The sequence below is a fragment of the Penicillium citrinum genome, assembly GCF_028827155.1.
Source record: "Penicillium citrinum strain IBT 23319 chromosome Unknown utg000003l:1.0-4596430.0:1.0-4598250.0, whole genome shotgun sequence".
NCBI classification, from domain to species: Eukaryota; Fungi; Ascomycota; class Eurotiomycetes; order Eurotiales; family Aspergillaceae; genus Penicillium; species Penicillium citrinum.
The window spans coordinates 4,586,571-4,597,980 of NW_026622688.1; the positions used below are offsets into that span (position 1 = coordinate 4,586,571).

Below are 11,410 nucleotides of genomic sequence, written 5' to 3' on the forward strand. Positions count from 1 at the left end.
CCACCCGAATATCCTTTTAATGTCGAGAACGTCACTTTATTCTTCCCCCCCCCCCACCTCTGAACGTCTTTCACCGCTCTCAATCTTTCCTCTTTCATCTTTCATTCTTCAAAGTCGATGCTTCAACACTGACGTGTGTGAAATTTCACCGGGTCGCATGCTACACTTTTTACTCTCCTTTTTTCTCCTCTCCTCCTATTCCATCCACCTCTCTCGAGAAGGAATCGAACCAAAGGAGATTCATCTGTTCGATTTGTAGGAACGGTCCGTCATTTCATTGTCGCAAGTCTGTCCCGTGTCGTCCCCGGTTCCTCTCCATCTCGAACCATGTACGCTATAGAGCAGGAAAGGACCCATCCATTGCCGCAGCCACCACCGCCGCTTCAAATGGACCGCGTCCCTGCTCCGTCCGCTGCCTATCCAACCCCGGGCTCTGGTCCTCTTCTCTCCTCCGATCATCTCGCGCCTATTGAAACAGAATATGATGGTCGCAAATGGTCGTTACAGGTCGTGCAACAACCCATCCGCGCTCGAATGTGCGGGTTTGGTGATAAGGTAAGTGATATAGCTTCCCATGTCCCACGTCCCACCTTCCACCCCCGTCCTCTCTCCCTCTCTCCCTCTCTCCCCTCCCCGGAGATGGTTTAATTTGACCTGACCTAATCAATTTTATTAGGATCGAAGACCTATCACCCCTCCCCCTTGCATTCGACTCATCGTGCGCGATATCCACTCCGGTAAAGAAATTGATATCAAGTATGTGTCATGATTACACTATTGATTTTCTTTTATGTTATGGCCTGGTGGCTGCTTCTTCCCCTGCTGACTGCCCACATCTAGTGAAATCGATACATCCTTTTATGTCCTCACCGTTGATCTCTGGAATGCCGATGGTACCAATGAAGTCAATCTAGTGAAGCATTCGGCGACCTCGCCTTCCATCTCTACCGCCATGTCTTCCTCTTATCCTCCACCTCCCCAAAATCTCTCCCCAACTTATCCCGGATATGGCCAAAGTGCATATGGTGCACCTCCCGTCGGATACGGCATGAATTATTATGGTGGCGGACAGATGTATCAAAATCAAAACCCATATGCCTCACAGCAACCGGTCGGGTATCCACCATACGGCTTCCCTTCGGGTGGCCAAATGCCCGCCGCCATGTCCCCTGCACAGCCCGTCGCGGGTGGCCCAGGAGGGATGTTTACACGTAATCTGATTGGAAGTCTCAGCGCCAGCGCTTTCCGATTAACCGATCCGGATAATAAAATTGGTGTTTGGTTTATCTTGCAAGATTTGAGTGTACGAACTGAGGGCACTTTCCGGTAAGGATTTCTACGGCACCAAGTACAGAAGATGAGAGACGTACTAACTCCTGAACTAGACTCAAGATGAGTTTCGTTAATGTCGGAACGCCATCAACTGACACGAGCAACGGTGCTCCCGTGATCAACCATGGCTCTGCGCCGGTCCTGGCTTCGGTTTTTAGTGAACCTTTCCAAGTCTTTTCTGCCAAAAAGTTCCCCGGTGTCATCGAAAGTACACAACTTAGCAAGTGCTTCGCTTTACAAGGAATCAAGATTCCTATCCGCAAGGATGGTGTTAAGGGACCCCGGGGCCGAGGTGGGGATGGAGATGACGATGATGGAGATGATTATTAGACACCCTCTACTTTTCTTTCTTTCTTTCTTTCTTTTTTTATTATTTTTTCTTCTTCTTTTTCTTCTCTGTTATTTTTTTTGTCCTTTTTTCTATTCGAGCTTGCTCATATTACCCCAGTTTACTCTTGCACCTCTTCTTGGAGATCAGATTTGATTCCTCTTGCTTGAACCGGTGGAACAAAGATGCCAGGCTGCAAAAAAAGGAGGCGTGATGGCTTAAATGGCGTTTTGGTGATCTGTTTTTTTATACACTTTGGGATGGGCTTGTTTTCGTCATTGCACTTCTCTCTTCCTTTCCTCATTTCTTTTTTTTTCTCTTTTTATTATTCTCTATATTGCTTATACGGATTGGTGCTGGGGAGTTTTGTGTTTGTTGGTCGGGGCCGTGTTTATACCTCGGCGGCCCTCTAGCTGCTCGTATATCTCTATATAGTATATATACATATTTTTTATTCAGTGATCAACGCTCCACTACTTTCTTCAACGCTAATCATTCCAACCGAAATCCACAATTTTTGGTTTGTACCGAAGGGATGGTTGTCCAGGTGGGACCGTACTTCGTGGCGTACTTAAGGTTAAAATGGGGCTACTCCCAGGAGCAGGGATTCGGGTCCGAAACAACCAATGGGTAAACATTTCCAGAATATCCCTAGTTATATCAGATTCTCGTAACCAGGTGCGTGGATTTTGCACAATCACAATGCACTGTCGGTATTTGAGTTTATCACTTGTTATCATCTTGGCGGTCTACCTCTAGTATTTATCCCATGTTTTATTCAAAACGCGTAGTACTATACCCGAGCATGTTGCCATTCTGAGGTTGAGAGCTATCTGGTGCAATCTACACTCTGAAGGAAAGATTAGTGTAATGTTTGATATCCCTGTCTCCAAAATGGAATGAGAGGAGGGTAGTTTTCAGAGACGCCCAGACTATACATAAACTGGCATGACCCTCGAATGCTTCATGGGTCCCCCAGATTGGTGACTACCTATCTCGTTGTTTGACATTAACTAACGAATCCCTGGAGAATCCCTAAATGAAGATAAATGAACTTGGGAGCCAAATGCTTGTTATAACAGGTTTCTCTTGTATAATATCATCCAACACAATGATGTCTTCTAGCCTTCGCCATAGGTAACGGCTATATAATGCTCGCCTTTCTACATCATTCGGACAGCTTAGGAGCGAATAAACAGTCTGTCAGGCCCGGATTTTATTCTTCCTGGATCCACCAAGGCTTTGGTGTACGAAAATTACCTGACTTATTATTTACACTGCTCAGATACATACTACTGTATGTTGATGTTAGGGCTGACGAGTCAAATAGCGCATGCGAGCATTCATGCCATTGTCTTCTACTCGGTGTATATTATCTTTCTTTCGTTCACCTGCCACTAGAAACCAAATATAAGATTTATTAATTCAATACATATTGGATACTCCGGAGTCCAGATATCGCTTGTTACAATAGCCGTCAGTTGAAGATGAAGTGTTAGCCAATATTATGGCGATGAATTCGCGACCAAGTGCGTGATGAATATCGTTAATTTTGCAAAAATGAATACCGACTAAGGTCCAGTTCAAAATGTATGTATATATAATATTCAAGTTATATAGCATAGCATAGTATGGTTTGTATTGTGTCTCTACTCTCGCGGGGTATGCAGATGACTGATATCACGCGATCTGCTCCTCTTCTGAGCAAACAACCTCTATCAACCATTTACCCTCGGCCCTCGCCTCTCGTCTCTCGCGAAAGACCACTTTTTGTCAGACTCGTTTATTTATTCGTCAATATAATGACTTCCGATTCAGTCGACTGCGCAGAGAGTACAGGATGGCGTGCTACTTCAGCAATTGCAACATTCATCCCTGCTCATTTTGTTTAGTATACAGTACATCCCCGCCAGCAAATGATATCGTCTCTCCAGGTCTACATCCCACGCCCATCTTACCGACAAGATGATTTGCATGAGAGCAGCCTCACGCAAGGTCTTCTCCTTATGTTGTGATTGAATGTCTGTCAAATCTCGGAGAGCTATTTAAGCCCCTAGCCCCTCGCCGTTGGAAGCCATGCCATTCACTACAAACCTGGCACAAGTCCTCATTCTTTTTCTTCGTGCTGAAGGAATCACCATATCAACGATAAAATCGCCAGCAGGCGCCGTGTAGAATGATCATATTCGCCTATCATCTTTCTTCCACGCCATGTTAACCCGCGCCTGGTGCACAGTCGTCCTGGTAGCTGCTAGTTGGATCACAACGAGTAGTGCAGTTGACTATTCTCCAGTAAAGCCTCCTTCATATCCTCTGGCAGTGCGTAGCCCATACTTGTCGGGTGAGTCTTCCTTGCTGCTCTATGTGGATCTGTCTCACTGATTGATTGACATAGCGTGGATACCTGGAAATTCGGTCGCATCATTGCCATCTAAAAATGCGCAGTTCTGGGCCGGCAACAATTTAGTCTGGTCTGTTATTGCGCGCGTCGATGGAAGCGCATATAACTTGTTTGGTGTAGCTAGCCCCAATGACAATACCGAGGCGGGAACTGTGACTGCAGCCACTTACACTTCCACGCATTCCACTTTTACCGTCAGGGCCGGTTCACGCGAGTTCACTCTTGACTTCTTCTCGCCTGTTTCGCCCAAGAATTATGTTCGCCAGTCACTGCCTTTCTCCTACTTGACAGTCACCGTCACCGCAGGTGACTCCGCTTCCGTGCAAGTATACTCTGACATTGATTCCAGTTGGACTGGTCAGACCAGTGACACGAACTGGGGTTACTCCACCAGCGGGAAGACGGGCGTGTTCCAGATCGAGGGGAACGGAGCCGCAACTTATTCGCAGAACGACAACGGCCAGGCTCTGTGGGGTACCGCTGTTTATGCGACCCGCCCGTCGGACAGCAGCACGCTCTCCACTGAGGCGGGACCGCGAGTAGCTGTACGTGACCAGTTTATTAACAACGGTTCTTTGAGCGGAAATCATGCCGAATGGACTTCAGATGGTGTAGTAGGGTTTGTCCATGATTTGGGCACAACGGCTAGTGCATCTACGGTGACCTTTGCTATCGGACATGTGCGAGAAAAGTCCATTGATTTTCTCGGCACGGCACAGACAGGATACTATCGAGCGACATATAAAAATACCACAGCTGCAGTGGTTCACTTCTTGGATGATTATTCGTCAGCTAACAGTGAATCCTCCAACTTTGACGATCTCATTGGTAGCACTGGCACGTCTAGCTATGGGTCTAATTACTCAGATATCCTGGCTTTATCTGTTCGGCAGGTCTACGGTGGCATTGAAATTACCATCCCGAACGATTCCTTGAATACAGATAATGTACGTGCCTTCATCAAGGAGATCTCCAGTGATGGGAACATCAACACTGTGGACGTGATTTATGCCACCTTTCCCATATTCTATTCACTAAGCCCAGAATATCTCAAACTGCTCCTTCTCCCGGTGTTCGAGTACCAAGCCACCGATGAATACACCAAGCCATATGCAGTCCACGAACTGGGTGCAAGCTATCCCAATGCCACGGGTCATCCAGAGGATGGTGAAGAAATGCCAATCGAGGAGAGCGGCAATATAATTATCCTCACATACGCATATGAAAAAGCTTCTGGAAAAACAGATTTGTCGAGCACCTATTCGGCACAATTGAAACAATATGCTGAATACCTGTACGAGAATGGCTTATACCCAGCCTCACAGCTATCGCTTAATGATGCATTGGGCGAGTTGGCAAACCAAACTAATCTGGCAGTGAAAGCTGCAGTTGGTCTCTCTGTCTATGGTGCACTCACTGATCAGAAAAACTACACCACAACTGGCCAGGGGTGGGCGGACAAGATCTGGACAGACCATCTAGGCACAGACGACGCTGGCACTCGCTTTTTGATCCAGTACGATACTACTCCATGGTTTCTGGTTTTCAACCACTACCCAGACGTCCTTTTCGACCTGGACATCTTCCCAGACGAAGCTTACAATGCCACCACGGACTTTTATCCTACTGTGCGGGGTACAGCAGGCGTTCCTCTCGATGGGGGTATATACTGGGGCCAGACAAATTGGCAATCTTTCGTGGCTGCAACTGTCACCGGCGTGGCCAGGGACCTTTTCATCAATGATCTGCATGCCTACCTAACCAATGGGCTGAACACTGCTCCGTGGTCAGATCGATATTGGGTCGCGGCGAGCAACGGGTATTCTGCAGGGCAATCCTATTCTTTCCGGGCGAGGCCAACTCTAGGGTCACACTTTGCCCTTGCGGCGTTGTCTGGGGCTGATATATGGAATTCCTGAGAACTGCATTTTGCTTCAAACGCGTCAACGGGGCACTGCTTTGAATCGTTGTCGCCCCTAATATTTGACGAATTATATTGGTCAGCATGTACATAATGCCATGTTGATGCTGTTGACGTCCGTTATATCTCCCGTATACTATTCTCATTGGGACCATTGTAATTTACTTTCCCTTATAGCTCTTTACTTGGAACCACAACGTCACTATCCCGCTTACCAAAGCATTTTGCATAACCAGCTATCCAGCAATCTGGAAGCTTAAGCAAGATCCCTCAAAAGCTTGCGTATGCCTCCTTGGCGTAGCCTTTCTAAATTGAAGTGTTTTCAAGCATCTCAGCTAGTCACTGCTACTCGGAATGTGGGGGTCCGGCCCCTGTCATTCCATCTTCTCATTTTCCCCACAGCTACCCCGGATTTACAGCCTACGGCAGCTGGTTCTTCTCCACTTGGCCCAGAAAGGGGCAGTTCAGTTAATATGTCTACTGATGTGGAGGAGGGTTCGTCTCATCACACGAAACAATTGTGCGGCCTTGGTGTTAAATATGAAAACATGGAGTACATTATGAGGCGATCAGACGCTTCTTTTTCAGTCAAAAGATCCAGCGAGAGCCACGAAACCGCATCGAACTTAAGATTCTCATCCAGTTCCCTCCCAGCAATCCATGATGTTTTATCAAGTCTCATTCTTCTCTGGACGACTGTTGTCTTAGCTTCCATCACCATCGATGATCCCTCGGATGTGACTGATCCCTCGCTATGGGCGGCCGACAGTGCCATCATTCCAAATTCTGATATTGCAATGATATTCGTACAGCCGTCTGGCAGTGAGTTGAATAGGCAACTGGGCTTGTCTCTGGGTGAAATTAATCCTTTTACTTCACGCAACCCACAATGTCAATGGCAAGACTGCAAGTGCTTGCCATGCTACTTGGTCTGCAACAACCAACGACACCACCGTGCTTCTAGTCACACAGGAGGGCTCTTTCAGTAGGTCCTACATGACTTTTGACAAGAGTGGCTATTCAGCTAATTCAAATGAGGCGAGTTTCTGGGGATTCAATGCGGCAATCAACGTAGTAAGTTCCATGACTACTCTTTGTACTGAAGGACTATAGCCTTGACATTTTCTTCAGGCCAAAGGCTCAAATGCAGTCTTTGACCATGTCAATGTTACTATCCACAATGGTGCTGCCGGGCTCTATTCATATGAGTCCAATACTGTGATCAACGTGACCACTTCCTGGCTATATTCCTCTGGTCCCGTGAGTCATGGATTGTATGCTTCTGGAAATGGCACAATCTATGGGAGCAATCTCCAGGTGTACTCTGGCGGTCAAAGATCTTCCAGTTTCTCTGGTGGTTCTCCTGCGGGCTCCGATTATGTTAAGGACAGCGTCGCACATGCTGCTAGTATTGGCTCCGCTACCTTCTATGTCTTGGGATCAATTTATGCGAGAAATGTGATAAGTGTCTCCGAGAAGGATCCCGTTGTCTTCTTCGATGGTGCACAGTCTGCCACTCTAGTACACTGTGACTGTACAGCTGGACTGCTAGGTGGCGTAGCCATGTTTAGCAGTCAGGCTCGTCTAAGTGGTGCAAGTCTCAATCTGACAAACACCAAGTTTACTACAACCGGATTGACGATGCCAGCGCTTTGGTTCGGTAACGTTATTGCCGATGTGGCTCTCAAAAGCACCCAACTCAAAACTGCATCTGGTGTTTTGGTTGTCGCCAACTTCTCTCAAATCACGCAGGACTTTGACTACTACGCCAGCTACTTGGATAATAATAATTTACAGCCGGCTGAAGTGAGCATTTCTGTTTCCGAGTCTGATCTCGTGGGGGACTTGGTTGTCTACAATGGTAGCTACATCAGGTGGTCACTGGAGGATTTCAGTACTTGGTCTGGCACTGCGTACTCTAGCTATGGGAAGGGCTTTTTTGATATTGATCTAGACTCCACCAGCAACTGGACCATGACTGCCAATACGATTGTGCAGAACTTGACGGATACTATGGGCACACTGAATAATATCCAGTCTCGAGGCTATAACTTATACTTTAACTCGACTGTAAGCAAATGGCTGCGTGGTAAAACAATCGGCCTTCCTGGAGGTGGTATGGCTCGTCCAATTCCATACACATCTGGTCGTGTCCAACGACCTGCCCAGTTTTGGATGGTTTAGTCTGGGCATTGATCGATGGGGTCAGAATTATCAGATGCTCATACTAGCATTGGCATTTAATGGTGATTGGCATCCATAGCTCTTCATAACACTTTTACGCAAGTCACTTTGGTTCAAGTTACAACAATTTCCTGATATTGGAGCACGACTAGTAATACAGTGAGTAGTACACTAATGTATGTAAATACTACAGTAATCGGGCTAAAGCCTAGCACACCGCCACTTTAGGGCTCGGATATTTGAAGCGAAAGCTCTAGGTAGGAAGAGACTAAACCTTCCAGTCTTGGCGGGATACATGGTGTACTGTATGTAGTACATTGTATGTAGTATAGTGACATTTCCTTTCACAATACTTGACTTTGGACTACTATCTAAAATCCGCATTTTTTGCATCTAGTACGTACTGTTCGACGTACACTCTATATATTTGTATCTATCTATACATCTTTATAACGATAATCAACTGTGCATGTATTACAATCTACAACTAATAACTATGTATACTAACCATGTACAATGTATGTACAATGTGTACATCATGTGATTTCCACGTATGCCCCGATTGGGAAAACGCAGTGCTCGTCCTGCTGACTCATCGGGATAGACCGACTCCACTCGATTTGCCGTGGACTTTCTTCTTCTTTCTGTTTGGTCGATCAACTTTGCTCCTCTCCAACTCTCCGTCCGTCCGCTACTCAAATGGAGTGCACAGCAGCAATTCCTCCCCACTTGCTCGTTCCACTCCGGGGCCTAACCGCGATCCGGCAAGTGCGTCGCTCGTATCATCATCGGCCGTAGATCAAAGTGCTGATGGACCTCGGTCATCGTCATTATTTACTCCCAATTGGCGATATACACTATCTTGGCTACTTGCGCAAGGACCAGGGATGTTCGCCTCGCGGAGACTTGCTTAAAGGAGAAACCTCTTTTCGGCAGAGGAGTCCCTTGACATTTGCCATGCAGCCTTGAATTACCAACATGTCATGTTGGCCCTGCATTTACCAATTCAGGGAAATCGCTGAAGCTCTGCTGTGCTGCCATGCAAGCCTGTTGGCCCCACGCGTGAACTTGCAGGGTTGGCTTTTTTTGACCCTCTTCTTTTTGCGTTGTTTTTCTTTTTTCTTTGTATCTACTCCTTACTATTGAAATCATCATATTTCACAGTTTTGCGTTCTTATCCTTATGTGCCCGCTCTCAGCACCGCCCAGGTGAAGTCGGGCTGAATCTTCAGGGAAGCTTTTTTTCTCAAGCTGATCCTCCCACCTCAAGCTAATATCGATGGCCGCCCCCAATAAGCGACTTCTTCGGGGCCTGCACGAGTATCAGGTACGGCCCCAGTCCATGCAGCTATGCGGCGACAGTTACAGCTTAATCCCGGCTGGTTCCGTATTCAATGAGCCAGACCTTTGTCTATATCATTAGAACGTTATAGTAGCAATCTGACGCTTCTTTGCTAGCTTGTCGGCTCTCTTTACCCTGATCACAGTATGATCATGGTGGATCGGCCGCGACCTCGCCTGACGCGTCTGGATGATAAAACTCGCTCTGCGTCGTCAGTCTCCAGTGATTCCATTGCGTCTACTGAAACCACAAGCTCATCCATTGAGATGCCGCCCACCATGACAGATCTGGCGCCACGATCGAAGCTTTCAATCGAGGGCCAGTCGGCATTGATAAATGAGGCGCCCGCATCGGAGGAATCATGTAGTATGCAAGATCTGGAATTGATGATGCACTGGTGCACGACGACATATCAATCTATGGCCCGCGATGTCTCGGCGGAATTGCTTTGGAAGACAACAATTCCGCAATTATCGTTGCGTTTCCCCTCTCTTCGGCATGGACTCTTGGCCCTATCCGCTCTGCAGCTGGCTGGAGCTAGTCGGAACCTGGAGCGCAAATGGAGATATCTACTCGCAGCACGGGAGCACCATGCCCAGGCACTAGCAGGTCTCTATCCAGATGGGGCGGGAGAGCTCACTCAATCGCAATGCAACGCAGCATTCGCACTCTGCTGTGTATTACTGGTATGGCCGTTTGCATACTGTCTGATTCACAACAGTGTAGCAGAAGACGAAAAGCCGGACGTGCTGGACGAGTTTCTGGAGGTGTTTGAACTCATGCGATGGCTCGTGAAAGCGATGATGACCACGGTGGAAAGGGTCGCAGATGGTGAGCTATGGCCGCTTGTGCGACCTTCTGCATCACGTCCGACGATGCCAGACATGTCCCGGCTAGTGGTTGGGGCAATGCAGCGACAGAATGCAATTGAGGCATCTCGCAATCCCACTCACGAAGCTGGAGTTTATGAAAATGCCATCGAACACTTGAGTGAGTGTTTGCAGCAGCTGATGAATGGGGGTGAGCCTAAAGACTTTGCATTCTGTTGGCCGTTGCGTATTCCTGGGCGATTTCAAGATTTGGTCCGGGAGCGAGAGCCGTTTGCTTTGGTAGTTCTCGCTCACTATGCTGTTACCTTGCACCACCTACGTGACTCGTGGTGGATGGGCAATTGGGGCACTTGGGTTCTCAAGGAGATTGTGCAATTGCTTGGGCCAGAGTGGCGTGAGCTGATCAGCTGGCCTATTGATGCCACCGGCTGCTTTGTTCCAGAATGATCATGTCCTTTTTTGTGGTGCTGCTTCATCGAAGGTCGCTAGTCACGGCTGTGAATGGTTGATATCGAACTACAAGCTGCTGACTACTCCATGGCACAGGCAGGCCCTATTTTCTCCCGGAAGCTTCTTCGTCTTTGAGCCCTTGACGAAGTCGACATAGCTAGAAACCGTGCATGCGCGCCCACGGGCGCGACCATTGTATATAACGAATCACGAAAGCGTTGTACTTAGGATAGAAATTCCAAGGAGGGAAGACCATCTTCCTGCGCCGAGAAAGAGAGAATCCGAACACTAATGAATATAATATTTGGGCATTCCCAACACCAAGCGCCATCTATCTTCCTCATCCCATGCATCCAATGAAATCGAGAAGATAAGAAACAAACAGAAAAAAGCAAAAACAAAAAAAACACCGATAGATAAAGCCCAACCCCACCTTGAGGTACTGCCCGCAGCACTTTGTGGATATATTCTGGCCTGTCCCGTAGACTTGATCTTTGTCCTCTTGTGATTTTTTTCGCCAAGGCTGTCATGGCGCGGTCGTGAACATTCTGTCCTTGCTGAACCCCATCGATCGACGGCATTCAAAGGACGGCGACACAGCGACATCAAGACCTAGTCCATGA

General features: G+C 47.5%; 4 protein-coding genes across 4 annotated transcripts; all 4 read left to right on the forward strand.

Annotated features, from left to right (window-relative positions):
- Window positions 1-327: 327 nt before the first annotated feature.
- N7469_004961 (velvet factor family protein) lies at window positions 328-1,662 on the forward strand (the record flags this gene model as incomplete). The annotated part of the gene is made up of 4 exons (XM_056643881.1): window positions 328-555; window positions 677-756; window positions 841-1,326; window positions 1,386-1,662. The coding sequence occupies 4 exons, from the start codon at window positions 328-330 to the stop codon at window positions 1,660-1,662; spliced, it is 1,071 nt and encodes a 356-aa protein (XP_056503293.1).
- Window positions 1,663-3,871: 2,209 nt separating this feature from the next.
- Window positions 3,872-5,980, forward strand: N7469_004962 (glutaminase family protein; the record flags this gene model as incomplete). The annotated part of the gene is made up of 2 exons (XM_056643882.1): window positions 3,872-4,001; window positions 4,056-5,980. 2 exons carry the CDS (start codon window positions 3,872-3,874, stop codon window positions 5,978-5,980), a joined length of 2,055 nt encoding a protein of 684 aa, XP_056503294.1.
- A 562-nt stretch (window positions 5,981-6,542) lies between these two features.
- Window positions 6,543-8,166, forward strand: N7469_004963 (uncharacterized protein; the record flags this gene model as incomplete). The annotated part of the gene is made up of 3 exons (XM_056643883.1): window positions 6,543-6,804; window positions 6,947-7,056; window positions 7,114-8,166. The coding sequence occupies 3 exons, from the start codon at window positions 6,543-6,545 to the stop codon at window positions 8,164-8,166; spliced, it is 1,425 nt and encodes a 474-aa protein (XP_056503295.1).
- A 1,493-nt stretch (window positions 8,167-9,659) lies between these two features.
- N7469_004964 (uncharacterized protein) lies at window positions 9,660-10,784 on the forward strand (the record flags this gene model as incomplete). The annotated part of the gene is made up of 1 exon (XM_056643884.1): window positions 9,660-10,784. One exon carries the CDS (start codon window positions 9,660-9,662, stop codon window positions 10,782-10,784), a length of 1,125 nt encoding a protein of 374 aa, XP_056503296.1.
- Window positions 10,785-11,410: the final 626 nt, after the last annotated feature.